This window comes from Oncorhynchus masou, chromosome 17 (genome assembly GCF_036934945.1).
Source record: "Oncorhynchus masou masou isolate Uvic2021 chromosome 17, UVic_Omas_1.1, whole genome shotgun sequence".
Taxonomy (NCBI): domain Eukaryota; kingdom Metazoa; phylum Chordata; class Actinopteri; order Salmoniformes; family Salmonidae; genus Oncorhynchus; species Oncorhynchus masou.
The window spans coordinates 1,337,668-1,352,393 of NC_088228.1; the positions used below are offsets into that span (position 1 = coordinate 1,337,668).

The following is a 14,726-nucleotide window of genomic DNA, read 5'->3' on the forward strand; positions in this document are numbered from 1 at the left end:
ACTGTTCCTAGGCCGTCATTGAAAATAAGAATTTGTTCTTAACTGACTTGCCTAGTAAAATAAAAAATAAAAAACCCTAACACCCCCTGACACCCCCTAACCTTGGCCCTAACCCTTACACCCCCTAACCCTTACACCCCCTAATCCTTACACCCCCTAACCTTGGCCCTAACCCTAACACCCCCTAACCCTAACACCCCCTAACCTTAACACCCCCTAACCCTTACATCCCCTGACCCTGACACCCCTTAATCCTTACACCCCCAAACCCTAACACCCCCTAACCCTTACACCCCCTAAACCTTACACCTCCTAACCCTTACACCTCCTAACCCTAACACCCCCTAACCCTTACACCCCCAACCTTGGCTCTAACCCTAACACCCCCTAACCCTTACACCCCTTAACCCCAACACCCCCTAACCCTAACACCCATTTACAACCACACCAACCCTCTCCCTCCTTGACAATGTCCTGTGTGACTGTATCTGTCTTGCAGCAGGGCAGGTGGGCTACCCAGGTGTGTAACAACCAGCGTGGCTTCATCTGTATGAAGAAATCGACCTCCCAACCCTCAGGGGACCCGGTGGACACGAACCCAGGCTGCAAATCGGTGAGTGGACATCCAGGGAGAGCAAGAGGTCAGCCAGGGAGATCAGAGGTCAGCCAGGGAGAGCAGAGGTCAGCCAGGGAGATCAGAGGTCAGCCAGGGAGAGCAGAGGTCAGCCAGGGAGATCAGAGGTCAGCCAGGGAGAGCAGAGGTCAGCGAGGGAGAGCAGAGGTCAGCGCTATAGAGCAGAGGTCAGCGCTACAGAGCAGAGGTCAGCCAGGGATAGCAGAGGTCAGCCAGGGAGAGCAGAGGTCAGGCAGGGAGAGCAGAGGTCAGCGCTATAGAGCAGAGGTCAGCGCTATAGTGCTGAGGTCAGCCAGGGAGAGCAGAGGTCAGCGCTATAGAGCAGAGGTCAGCCAGGGGGAGCAGAGGTCAGCCAGGGAGAGCAGAGGTCAGCGCAATAGAGCAGAGGTCAGCCAGGGAGAGCAGAGGTCAGCGCTATAGAGCAGAGGTCAGCGCTATAGAGCAGAGGTCAGCGCTATAGAACATAGGTCAGCCAGAGAGAGCAGAGGTCAGTGCTATAGAGCAGAGGTCAGCCAGGGAGAGCAGAGGTCAGCGCTATAGAGCAGAGGTCAGCCAGGGAGAGCAGAGGTCAGCCAGGGAGAGCAGAGGTCAGGGCTATAGAGCAGAGGTCAGCCAGGGAGAGCAGAGGTCAGCGCTATAGAGCAGAGGTCAGCCAGAGACAGCAGAGGTCAGCGCTATAGAGCAGAGGTCAGCGCTATAGAACATAGGTCAGCCAGAGAGAGCAGAGGTCAGTGCTATAGAGCAGAGGTCAGCCAGGGAGAGCAGAGGTCAGCGCTATAGAGCAGAGGTCAGCGCAATAGAGCAGAGGTCAGCCAGGGAGAGCAGAGGTCAGCCAGGGAGAGCAGAGGTCAGCGCTATAGAGCAGAGGTCAGCGCTATAGAGCAGAGGTCAGCCAGGGAGAGCAGAGGTCAGCGCTATAGAGCAGAGGTCAGTGCTATAGAACATAGGTCAGCCAGAGAGAGCAGAGGTCAGCCAGGGAGAGCAGAGGTCAGCGCTATAGAGCAGAGGTCAGCCAGGGAGAGCAGAGTTCAGGGCTATAGAGCAGAGGTCAGCCAGGGAGAGCAGAGGTCAGCGCTATAGAGCAGAGGTCAGCGCTATAGAGCAGAGGTCAGCCAGAGACAGCAGAGGTCAGCGCTATAGAGCAGAGGTCAGCGCTATAGAACATAGGTCAGCCAGAGAGAGCAGAGGTCAGTGCTATAGAGCAGAGGTCAGCCAGGGAGAGCAGAGGTCAGCGCTATAGAGCAGAGGTCAGCGCTATAGAGCAGAGGTCAGCGCTATTGAGCAGAGGTCAGCGCTATAGAGCAGAGGTCAGCCAGGGATAGCAGAGGTCAGCGCTATAGAACAGAGGTCAGTCCAGAGAGAGCAGAGGTCAGTGCTATAGAGCAGAGGTCAGCCAGGGAGAGCAGAGGTCAGGCAGGGAGAGCAGAGGTCAGCGCTATAGAGCAGAGGTCAGCGCTATTGAGCAGAGGTCAGCGCTATAGAGCAGAGGTCAGCCAGGGAGAGCAGAGGTCAGCGCTATAGAACAGAGGTCAGTCCAGAGAGAGCAAAGGTCAGTGCTATAGAGCAGAGGTCAGCCAGGGAGAGCAGAGGTCAGCGCTATAGAGCAGAGGTCAGCCAGGGAGAGCAGAGGTCAGCGCTATAGAACAGAGGTCAGTCCAGGGAGAGCAGAGGTCAGTGCTATAGAGCAGAGGTCAGCCAGGGAGAGCAGAGGTCAGCGCTATAGAACAGAGGTCAGTCCAGGGAGAGCAGAGGTCAGTGCTATAGAGCAGAGGTCAGCCAGGGAGAGCAGAGGTCAGCGCTATAGAGCAGAGGTCAGTCCAGAGAGAGCAAAGGTCAGTGCTATAGAGCAGAGGTCAGCCAGGGAGAGCAGAGGTCAGCCAGGGAGAGCAGAGGTCATGCTCTATAGCGCTGCTGTTCTCAGGAACAGCAACATGTATGGCTCTCCCCACCGGAAAGTTCTCTAAATGTGCAAGATTTAGTCAGCTAGTTAGTTGTCAACTGTAGTCCCTGGGTAGGTAGATAATCAACATTTACATCAAAAATCTAATCAAATGAAATGTAATTGGTCACGTGCGCTGAATACAACAGGATTTCTGGTATAATGGTGTTGATGTGATACATGACCAGCCTTACACCAAGACCAGCTCAACAGCCTAACAGCTGTTTCTGACCCTGTTTGCCTCTCTGAAGCATTGGACCAGGCACGGCTCCTTCTGCTACTTTGTGGGACCAGAGATCAAGACCTTTGATGAGGCCAAAGAGACATGCAAGAGCTCACAGTCATATCTGGCAGATGTTTCTAGCAGGTAGGAACGAAACCCGGATATACTTCTCTATATCAAAAATATGGGTCGATAATACATTGTCTAATGATAATGAGTTCAGGGTGGACCAAGTTCCATTATAATGTATATCGTATTTGGTCCACTGTTATGTCATCACAGTTTTTGCTCTATACTGAAAGTGCTCCATCTTGAACCCTCGGCTGCTGACACCATTTAGGGTATTAACAGTGGACTAAAGGACCAAATGCTAAAATAGAGTTTTTGAGTAAAATATACCTTTAACCATAATGTTTCAATATTGTTATAATGATAATGTTTTCATAATAATGTGCCCAGATTGGATAATGCTTTCCTGATCAGCCTGGTTGGGTCCAGGCCAGAGCAACACTTCTGGATCGGTCTCTCCAACCAGAAACACATCGACTTCTTCAGCTGGACGAACAGCAACAGGGTCAGGTACACCCACTGGAACGCACAGATGCCAGGTATAGGACAACGATGGAGATATATAATAATACTATATATTGTAGTGACAGATGCCAGGTATAGGACAACCTCAGAGATATATAATAATACTATATATTGTAGTGACAGATGCCAGGTATAGGACAACCTCAGAGATATATAATAATACTATATATTGTAGTGACAGATGCCAGGAGTCTCACTACAGTTCTATAGTAGGAGTCTCACTACAGTTCTATAGTAGGAGTCTCACTACAGTTCTATAGTAGGAGTCTCACTACAGTTCTATAGTAGGAGTCTGACTACAGTTCTATAGTAGGAGTCATACTACAGTTCTATAGTAGGAGTCATACTACAGTTCTATAGTAGGAGTCTCACTACAGTTCTATAGTAGGAGTCTCACTACAGTTCTATAGTAGGAGTCTCACTACAGTTCTATAGTAGGAGTCTGACTACAGTTCTATAGCAGGAGTCTCACTACAGTTCTATAGTAGGAGTCTCACTACAGTTCTATAGTAGGAGTCTCACTACAGTTCTATAGTAGGAGTCTGACTCCAGTTCTATAGTAGGAGTCTGACTACAGTTCTATAGTAGGAGTCTGACTCCAGTTCTATAGTAGGAGTCTGACTACAGTTCTATAGTAGGAGTCTGACTCCAGTTCTATAGTAGGAGTCTCACTACAGTTCTATAGTAGGAGTCTCACTACAGTTCTATAGTAGGAGTCTCACTACAGTTCTATAGTAGGAGTCTCACTACAGTTCTATAGTAGGAGTCTCACTACAGTTCTATAGTAGGAGTCTCACTACAGTTCTATAGTAGGAGTCTCACTACAGTTCTATAGTAGGAGTCTCACTACAGTTCTATAGTAGGAGTCTCACTACAGTTCTATAGTAGGAGTCTCACTACAGTTATATAGTAGGAGTCTGACTACAGTTCTATAGTAGGAGTCTCACTACAGTTCTATATATCTGAATATCATTGAACATGGTAATAGGTGATCTTAGCTGTGAACCTGAATGTTGCTCTGTATTTGTGTTCTCTCTTTGCGTCAACTTTGACCTCAGGCAGTCGACAGGGTTGTGTGGCCATGACAACAGGGCCTCTCGCTGGATTATGGGATGTGCTGAGCTGCACCAATCAGGAGAAGTATATCTGTAAACACCTGGCAGAAGGAGTGGGGCCCACACCAGAACCAATCACACCTGTCCCTCCCAGGTGCCATGAGGGCTGGTTTCCTGTGGGGTCTCGGAACTACTGCTTCAAGGTAGACATAACTTAGAATGAAACTATAATGTATTATGAGTGTAGTAACAACCTCTAGAGGAGTTAAAACCTCTTAAGGATAAGCCCCTTTTTTCCATTTTCTCCTACAATGACAAGTCTTACTTCCTGTTGCTCAGGCCCTGAAGCAAGGATATGCATATTCTTGGTACCATTTGAAAATGTGGAAATGTGAAAGGAATGTAGGAGAATATAACACATTAGATCTGGTACCAAAGAAAAACCATCCGTTCTTTTGTATTTGTTTTGTACCATCATCTTTGAAATGACCATCATTTATTATTCCAGCCCAGGTACAATTTAGATTTTAGCCACTAGATGGCATCAGTGTATTCCATAGTTTTAGACTGATCCAATGAACCATTGCATTTATGCCTAACTTGTTTATTAATAACTTTTCTTGTTCAAAATTGTGTACTCTCCTCAAACAATAGCATGGTATTATTTCACTGTAATAGCTACTGTAAATTGGACAGTGCAGTTCGATGATTAACAAGAATTTAAGCTTTCTGCCAATATCAGATATGTCTATATCCTGGGAAATGTTCTTGTTACTAACAACCTCATGCTAATCGCATTAGCCTACGTTAGCTCAACCGTCCCGTGGAAGGGACACCGATCCCGAAGATGTTTGAATGTTGTTCCTCCTCATTTGACATCTATACAGCCAGGTTCTACAATATAGCAACATAATAATATCTGACATTTAGGAGACGCTTTTATCCAGTCATACATGCATACATTTTACAGTATGGGTGGTCTCGGGAATCAAACCCACTATCCTGGTCTGGCAAGCACCATGTCCTACCACCTGATCTACAGAGGTTATAGGTCATTTAGGACAATGACCTGGTTTGTCGTTACTTCAGGATCTCTTCCTAACGGTAACGGATCATGATCCAGAGACAGTCTGTAATATAAGGATCTCTTCCTAATGGTAACAGATCATGATCCAGAGACAGTCTGTAATATAAGGATCTCTTCCTAATGGTAACAGATCATGATCCAGAGACAGTCTGTAATATAAGGATCTCTTCCTAATGGTAACAGATCATGATCCAGAGACAGTCTGTAATATAAGGATCTCTTCCTAATGGTAACAGATCATGATCCAGAGACAGTCTGTAATATAAGGATCTCTTCCTAATGGTAACAGATCATGATCCAGAGACAGTCTGTAATATAAGGATCTCTTCCTAACGGTAACAGATCATGATCCAGAGACAGTCTGTAATATAAGGATCTCTTCCTAATGGTAACAGATCATGATCCAGAGACAGTCTGTAATATAAGGATCTCTTCCTAACGGTAACAGATCATGATCCAGAGACAGTCTGTAATATAAGGATCTCTTCCTAACGGTAACAGATCATGATCCAGAGACAGTCTGTAATATAAGGATCTCTTCCTAACGGTAACAGATCATGATCCAGAGACAGTCTGTAATATAAGGATCTCTTCCTAACGGTAACAGATCATGATCCAGAGACAGTCTGTAATATAAGGATCTCTTCCTAATGGTAACGGATCATGATCCAGAGACAGTCTGTAATATAAGGATCTCTTCCTAATGGTAACAGATCATGATCCAGAGACAGTCTGTAATATAAGGATCTCTTCCTAATGGTAACAGATCATGATCCAGAGACAGTCTGTAATATAAGGATCTCTTCCTAATGGTAACAGATCATGATCCAGAGACAGTCTGTGTCTTAAATGATAGTCTTTTCCCTGTGTAGTGTCCATGGGGCTCTGGTCTAAAGTAGTGCACTACCCATAGGGCTCTGGTCTGAAGTAGTGCACTACCCATAGGGCTCTGGTCTGAAGTAGGCACTATCCCATAGGGCTCTGGTCAAAAGTAGTGCACTACCCATAGCACTCTGGTCTGAAGTAGTGCACTACCCATAGGGCTCTGGTCTGAAGTAGGCACTATCCCATAGGGCTCTGGTCAAAAGTAGTGCACTACCCATAGCGCTCTGGTCTGCACTGAATAGGTTGTCTGTCTGGTCCAGTTCTTTACAGGGCCTCACAAAGATGAGAAGACCTGGTTTGAGGCTCGTGACTTCTGCAGGGTGATTGGAGGAGCCCTACTCAGCATCCACAGTTCTACGGACCTCCAGTCTATGCATCATGTGTAAGTTCTTCAACCTCACTCAGATATTCCAATTCACACCTTTATCGGTTAGCAACGGCTCCAGCCCACAATAATCTTCGACAGGTCTTAATCTAGGATCCAAAGAGTCAACATATACAGGTTTAATAACATGTTTGTTGCCTATAAAGGTTTAATTACATGTTTGTTACCTATAAAGGAGTAATTACATGTTTGTTACCTATAAAGGATTAATTACATGTTTGTTACCTATAAAGGTTTAATTACATGTTTGTTACCTATAAAGGATTAATTACATGTTTGTTACCTATAAAGGTTTAATTACATGTTTGTTACCTATAAAGGATTAATTACATGTTTGTTACCTATAAAGGTTTAATTACATGTTTGTTACCTATAAAGGATTAATTACATGTTTGTTACCTATAAAGGATTAATTACATGTTTGTTACCTATAAAGGATTAATTACATGTTTGTTACCTATAAAGGGTTAATTACATGTTTGTTGCCTATAAAGGTTTAATTACATGTTTGTTTCTTATACAGGTTAAATAATATGTTTGTTGCCTATAAAGGTTTAATAACATGTTTGTTTCCTATAAAGGTTAAATAACATGTTTGTTTCCTATAAAGGTTTAATTACATGTTTGTTACCTATAAAGGTTTAATTACATGTTTGTTACCTATAAAGGATTAATTACATGTTTGTTACCTATAAAGGGTTAATTACATGTTTGTTGCCTATAAAGGTTTAATTACATGTTTGTTTCTTATACAGGTTAAATAATATGTTTGTTGCCTATAAAGGTTTAATAACATGTTTGTTTCCTATACAGGTTAAATAACATGTTTGTTGCCTATAAAGGTTTAATTACATGTTTGTTTCCTATACAGGTTAAATAACATGTTTGTTTCCTATACAGGTTAAATAACATGTTTGTTACCTATAAAGGTTTAATTACATGTTTGTTGCCTATAAAGGTTTAATTACATGTTTGTTTCCTATACAGGTTAAACAACATGTTTGTTTCCTATACAGGTTAAATAACATGTTTGTTTCCTATACAGGTTAAATAACATGTTTGTTGCCTATAAAGGTTTAATTACATGTTTGTTGCCTATAAAGGTTTAATTACATGTTTGTTTCCTATACAGGTTTAATTACATGGTTTGTTGCAGTATGTGACAGTTCTATTTCCACCTTCTTCCAGGTTTCTCAAACCTTGTCCACTAGGTGGGGCCCCCGACATACCAATAATGTAATACTGCGAACTCACACTGACAGAAGTTGTATTCCCTGCCATGGTGATAATATAGTATTGTTCTGGATACCGTAGCCATGCTGATAATATAGTATTGTTCTGGATACCGTAGCCATGGTGATAATATAGTAATGTTTTGGATACCGTAGCTATGATGATAAAATAGTAATGTTTTGGATACCGTAGAAAAGGTAATAATACTGTAATGTTTTGGATACCGTAGCCATGGTGATAATATAGTATTGTTCTGGATACCGTAACCATGGTGATCATATATTATTGTTTTGGATACTGTAGCCAAATCAAATGTATTTATAAAGCCCTTCTTACATCAGCTGATATCTCTAAGTGCTGAACAGAAACCCAGCCTAAAACCCCAAAAAGCAAGCAATGCAGGTGTTGAAGCACGTTGGCTAGGAAAAACTCCTTAGAAAGGCCAAAACCTAGGAAGAAACCGAGAGAGGAACCAGGCTATGAGGGGTGGCCAGTCCTCTTCTGGCTGTGCCGGATGGAGATTACAACAGAACATGGCCAAGATGTTCAAATGTTCATAAATGACGAGCATGGTCAAATAATAGGTCTGGGACAGGTAGCACGTCCGGTGAACAGGTCAGGATTCCATAGCCTTAGGTAGAACAGTTGAACCTGGAGCAGCAGCACGGCCAGGTGAACTGGGGACAGAAATGAGTCATCGTGCCAGGTAGTCCTGAGGCATGGTCCTAGGGCTCAGGTCCTCCGAGAGAGAGAAAGAGAGAGAGAAGGAGAGAATTAGAGAACGCACACTTAGATTCACACAGGACACCGAATAGGACAGGAGAAGTACTCCAGATATAACAAACTGACTCTAGCCCCCTGACACATAAACTACTGCAGTAGTGGAGGCTGAGACAGGAGGGGTCAGGAGACACTGTGGCCCCATCCGATGATACCCCCGGACAGGGCCAAACAGGAAGGATATAACCCCACCCACTTTGCCAAAGCACAGCCCCCATACTACTAGAGGGATATCTTTAACGACCAACTTACCATCCTGAGACAAGGCAGAGTATAGCCCACAAAGATCTCTGCCACGGCACAACCCAAGGGGGGGTGCCAACGCAGACAGGAAGATCACATCAGTGACTCAACCCACTCAAGTGACGCACCCCTCCTTGTGATGGTATGAAAGAGCCCTAGTAAGCCAGTGACTCAGCCCCTGTAATAGGGTTAGAGGCAGAGAATCCCAGTGGAAAGAGGGGAACCGGCCAGGCAGAGACAGCAAGGGCGGTTCGTTGCTCCAGAGCCTTTCCGTTCACCTTCACACTCCTGGGCCAGACTACACTCAATCATATGACCCACTGAAGAGATGAGTCTTCAGTAAAGACTTAAAGGTTGAGACCAAGTTTGCGTCTCTTACATGGGTAGGCAGACCGTTCCATAAAAATTGAGCTCTATAGGAGAAAGCCCTGCCTCCAGCTGTTTGCTGGATAATATGTGATAATGTAGTATTGTTCTGGATACCGTAACCATGGTGATAATACAGTATTGTTTTGTATACATTAGCCGTGGTGGGACTTCCTGGATCGGTCTGAGTGCTCAGGATCCCAACGCTGGCTACGCCTGGACTGATGGGTCGCCAGTGAGTTATGTTCACAAAATAATACAAATACTACTACTAATTATAATACTAATAGTAATACCACTACTAATACTACTGCTAGTAATACTACTACAACTACTTATAATACTAATAGTAATATTACGACTACTACTACTACTAATAGTAATACTGCTACTAATAGTAATACTACTACTACTAATAGTGATACTACTACTACTACTAGTAATACTACTACAACTACTTATAATACTAATAGTAATATTACGACTACTACTACTACTAATAGTAATACTGCTACTAATAGTAATACTACTACTACTAATAGTAATACTACTACTACTACTAGTAATACTACTACAACTACTTATAATACTAATAGTAATATTACGACTACGACTACTACTAATAGTAATACTACTACTAATAGTGATACTACTACTACTAATAGTAATACTACTACAACTACTTATAATACTAATAGTAATACCACTACTAATACTACTACTACTAGTAATACTACTACAACTACTTATAACACTAATAGTAATAACACTACTAATACTACTACTACTAGAAATACTACTACAACTACTTATAACACTAATAGTAATAACACTACTAATTATACTACTACTAGTAATACTACTACAACTACTTATAAAACTAATAGTAATATTACGACTACTACTACTACTAATAGTAATACTGCTACTAATAGTAATACTACTACTACTACTAGTAATACTACTACAACTACTTATAAAACTAATAGTAATATTACGACTACTACTACTACTAATAGTAATACTGCTACTAATAGTGATACTACTACTACTACTAGTAATACTACTACAACTACTTATAATACTAATAGTAATATTACTACGACTACTAATTATAATACTAGTAGTAATACTACTACAACTACTACTACTAATAGTAATACTACTATTACTACTTCTAAAATATAAATAATAATAGTAATACTACTACTACTAACATAAATACTACTACTACTACAAATAGTAATACTACTACTAATACTAGCACTACTACTAATTATATATAGTATTTTTTTTTTTTTTTTTAATTTTACCTTTATTTTACTAGTTCTTCACTGCAAGTCAGTGAAGAACAAATTCTTATTTTCAACGACGGCCTAGGAACAGTGGGTTAACTGCCTGTTCAGGGGCAGAACGACAGATTTGTACCTTGTCAACTTGGGGATTTGAACTTGCAACCTTTTGGTTACTAGTCCAACGCTCTAACCACTAGGCTACCCTGCCGCCCCTAATATGAATAGTAATAATAGTAATACTACTGCTACTACTACTAGTAATACTACCACTACTAATAATAGTAATACTGCTACTACTACTAATACTAGTACTACTACTAATTATAATACTAATACTACTACTAGTAATAGTATTAATACTAATGGTAATACTTCTACCTCTACTACTAATAGTAATTCTGCTACTAATTATAATACTAGTAGTAATACTACTGCCACTACTAGTAATACTACTACTACTAATACTGTGACTAATAGTAATACTACTACTACTACTAGTGACGCTACTACTGCTACTAATAGTAATACTTCTACTACTGCTAATACTAGTAATACTACTACTTCTACTACTAATAGTAATGCTACTACTACTACTACTTAGAATAGTAATACTACTACTACTGCTTAGAATACTACTACTACTACTAATTATATTTATAATGGCAATAGTAATACTATTACTACTAATATAATTAGATATACTACTACTACTGGCATAATTTTTCTGCTACTTATAGTAAATCTACTACTACTACTACTGCTACTAATAGTAATACTACTACTGATAGTAATTCTACCACTACTACTAATAGTAATAATACTACTACTATTAGCAATACTGCTATTAATTGCAATACTACTTCTACTACTACAAAAAGTAATACTACTACTACTACTACTAATAGTAATACTACTACTGATAGTAATTCTACCACTACTACTAATAGTAATAATACTACTACTACTACTATTAGCAATACTGCTATTAATTGCAATACTACTTCTACTACTACAAAAAGTAATACTACTACTACTAATAGTAATACTGCTACTGATAGTAATACTACTACTACTACTAATAGTATTACAACTACTACTACTAAAATTAATACCACTACTAGAAATACTACTATTACTAATATAAATACAACTACTACTTTTAATAGAAATACTACTACAATACTAAAAGTAATACTACTACTACTGCTGCTACTATTAGTAATGCTACTACTCCTTATAGAAATACTACTACTACTAATAGTAATACTACTACTAATAGTAATACTGCTAGTAATAGTAATACTACTACAACTAAAAGTAAAACTACTACTGCTACTATTAGTAATACTTCTACAACTCCTAATATAAATACTACTACTACTGCTACTAATAGTAATACTGCAACTAATACGACTACTACTACTACCACTGCTACTAATACTACTACTACTACGATGACAACTGCTACTACTAATAGCTGCTGCTAATAGTAATACTGCTAGTAATAGTAATACTGGTACTACTAATAGTAATACTGCTGCTGCTAATAGTGGTGCTATTACTAATCTAATAGTAATAATGCTAGCAATAGTAACAGTAATACTGCTACTGCTCTGCTAATAGTAATGTGCTGCTGCTAATAGTAATACTGCTACTACGGATACTGCTGCTAATGATAATACTACTACCAATAGTACTAATACTACTGCTGCTAATAGTAATGCTGCTGCTACTCTACTAATAGTAATACTGCTACTGCTGCTAATAGTAATACTGCTGCTAATGGAAATATTGCTGCTGCTGGTAGTAATAGTAATACTACTGCTGCTATTACTAATAATGGTGCTGCCACTACTAATGGTAATGCTGCTACGCTACTAATAGTAATACTATTGCTACTAATAGTAATACTACTGCTACTAATAGTAATACTACTGCTACTAATAGTAATGCTACTACTACTAATAATAATACTGCTACTAATAGTGTGCTGCTGCTGCTGCTGCTACTACTGCCATTAACAGTAATACTGCTACTAATGGTAATGCTGCTACTAATAGTAATACTGCTGCTGCTAATAGTAATGCTGCTGCTAATAATAATACTGCTGCTAATGGTAATGCTGCTGCTGCTGCTGCTGCTACTACTGCTATTAACAGTAATACTGCTACTAATAGTAATACTGCTGCTGCTAATAGTAATACTGCTGCTACTAATAGTAATACTGCTGCTAATAATAATAATACTGCTGCTAATAGTAATACTGCTGCTGCTGCTGCTGCTGCTGCTGTTAACAGTAATACTGCTGCTAATGGTGATGCTGCTGCTGCTGCTAATAGTAATACTGCTATGGTTTTTAATTATAATAATACTACTTCTACTACTGCTGGTAATACTGGTACTGCTGCTGCTGCTAACATAATGTGCTGCTACTAATAGTAATACTGCTGGTGCTAATAGTAATACTGCTACTAATGGTAATACTGCTACCAATACTACTAATACTACTAAATGTAATACTACTGCTACTTCTACTAATAGTAATACTGCTACTGCTACCAATAGTAATACTACTGCTGCTACTAATAGTAATACTGCTGCTGCTGCTGCTATAATAGTACTACTACTGCTAATGGCAATATTGCTACTGCCACTGCTACTAATGGCAATACTGCTACTAATAGTAATGCTACAACTGCTAATGGTGCTACTGCTGCTACTGCTACTACTAACAGTCATACTGCTACTAATAATTATACTACTGCTACCACCACTAATGGTAATACCACTACCACTACTAATAGTAATGCTACTACTACTAATAGTAATACTGCTACTAATAGTAATACTGCTACTACTACGAATAGCGGTACTGCTGCTAATAGTAATACTGCTGCTAATAGTAATACTACTACTGCTACTATTAGTAATACGTCTGCTACTCCTAATATAAATACTACTACTACTGCTACTAATAGTAATACTGCAACTAATCGACTACTACTACTAACACTGCTACTAATACTGCTGCTACTCGATTAACTGCTGCTAATAGCAATACTACTACTAATAGTAATACTGCTAGTAATAGTAATACTGCTAATAGTAATAATGCTAGCAATAGTAACAGTAATGCTACTACTACTCCTACTAATAGTAATACTACAACTACTACTACTGCGAATAATAATACTACTGCTAATAATAATACTGCTGCTGCTGCTAATAGTAATAATACTACTACTAATAATGCTACTACTACTACTAATAATACTACTACTCCTACTAATAGTAATACTACTGCTGCTAATAGTAATGCTACTGCTACTAATAGTAATACTACTGCTACTACGCATACTACTACTAATGATAATGCTACTGCCAATAGTACTAATGCTACTACTACTTCTGCTAATGGTAATGCTACTGCTGCTACTAATAGTAATACTACTACTAATGGAAATATTGCTGCTGCTGCTAGTAATAGTAAAACTACTGCTACTATTACTACGGATGGTGCTACTACTACTAATAGTTATGCTGCTACTGCCACTACTAATGGTAATACTGCTACCACTACTAATAGTAATACTGCTACTAATAGTAATACTACTGCTACTAATAGTAATACTGCTACTAATAGTAATGCTGCTGCTGCTGCTAATAATAATAATGCTGCTGCTAATAGTAATACTACTACTGCTGCTATTAACAGTAATACTGCTGCTAATAGTGATACTGCTGCTGCTGCTACTAATAGTAATACTACTGCTCATACTACTACTGCTATTAACAGTAATACTGCTGCTAATAGTGATGCTACTACTACTGCTACTAATAGTAATGCTACTACGAATTTTAATTATAATAATACTGCTTCTACTACTACTGCTACTAACATAATACTGCTGCTAATAGTAATGCTGCTGGTACTAATAGTAATACTACTACTGCTGCTAATAGTGATCTGCTAATGCTAATACTGCTACTAATGGTAATACTACTAC

The 14,726-nt window shown here is 40.0% G+C and overlaps 1 protein-coding gene across 1 annotated transcript in view; it reads left to right on the forward strand.

The window, feature by feature from the left end:
- Positions 1-14,726, forward strand: part of LOC135558074 (macrophage mannose receptor 1-like) — a 94,983-nt gene that overhangs the window by 33,047 nt on the left and 47,210 nt on the right. Inside the window, exons 9-14 of the mRNA XM_064991825.1 lie at positions 500-613; positions 2,825-2,940; positions 3,256-3,404; positions 4,449-4,648; positions 6,678-6,799; positions 9,584-9,659. Coding sequence (XP_064847897.1) covers positions 500-613; positions 2,825-2,940; positions 3,256-3,404; positions 4,449-4,648; positions 6,678-6,799; positions 9,584-9,659 — 777 coding nt within the window. The remainder of the gene's footprint in view (positions 1-499; positions 614-2,824; positions 2,941-3,255; positions 3,405-4,448; positions 4,649-6,677; positions 6,800-9,583; positions 9,660-14,726) is intronic.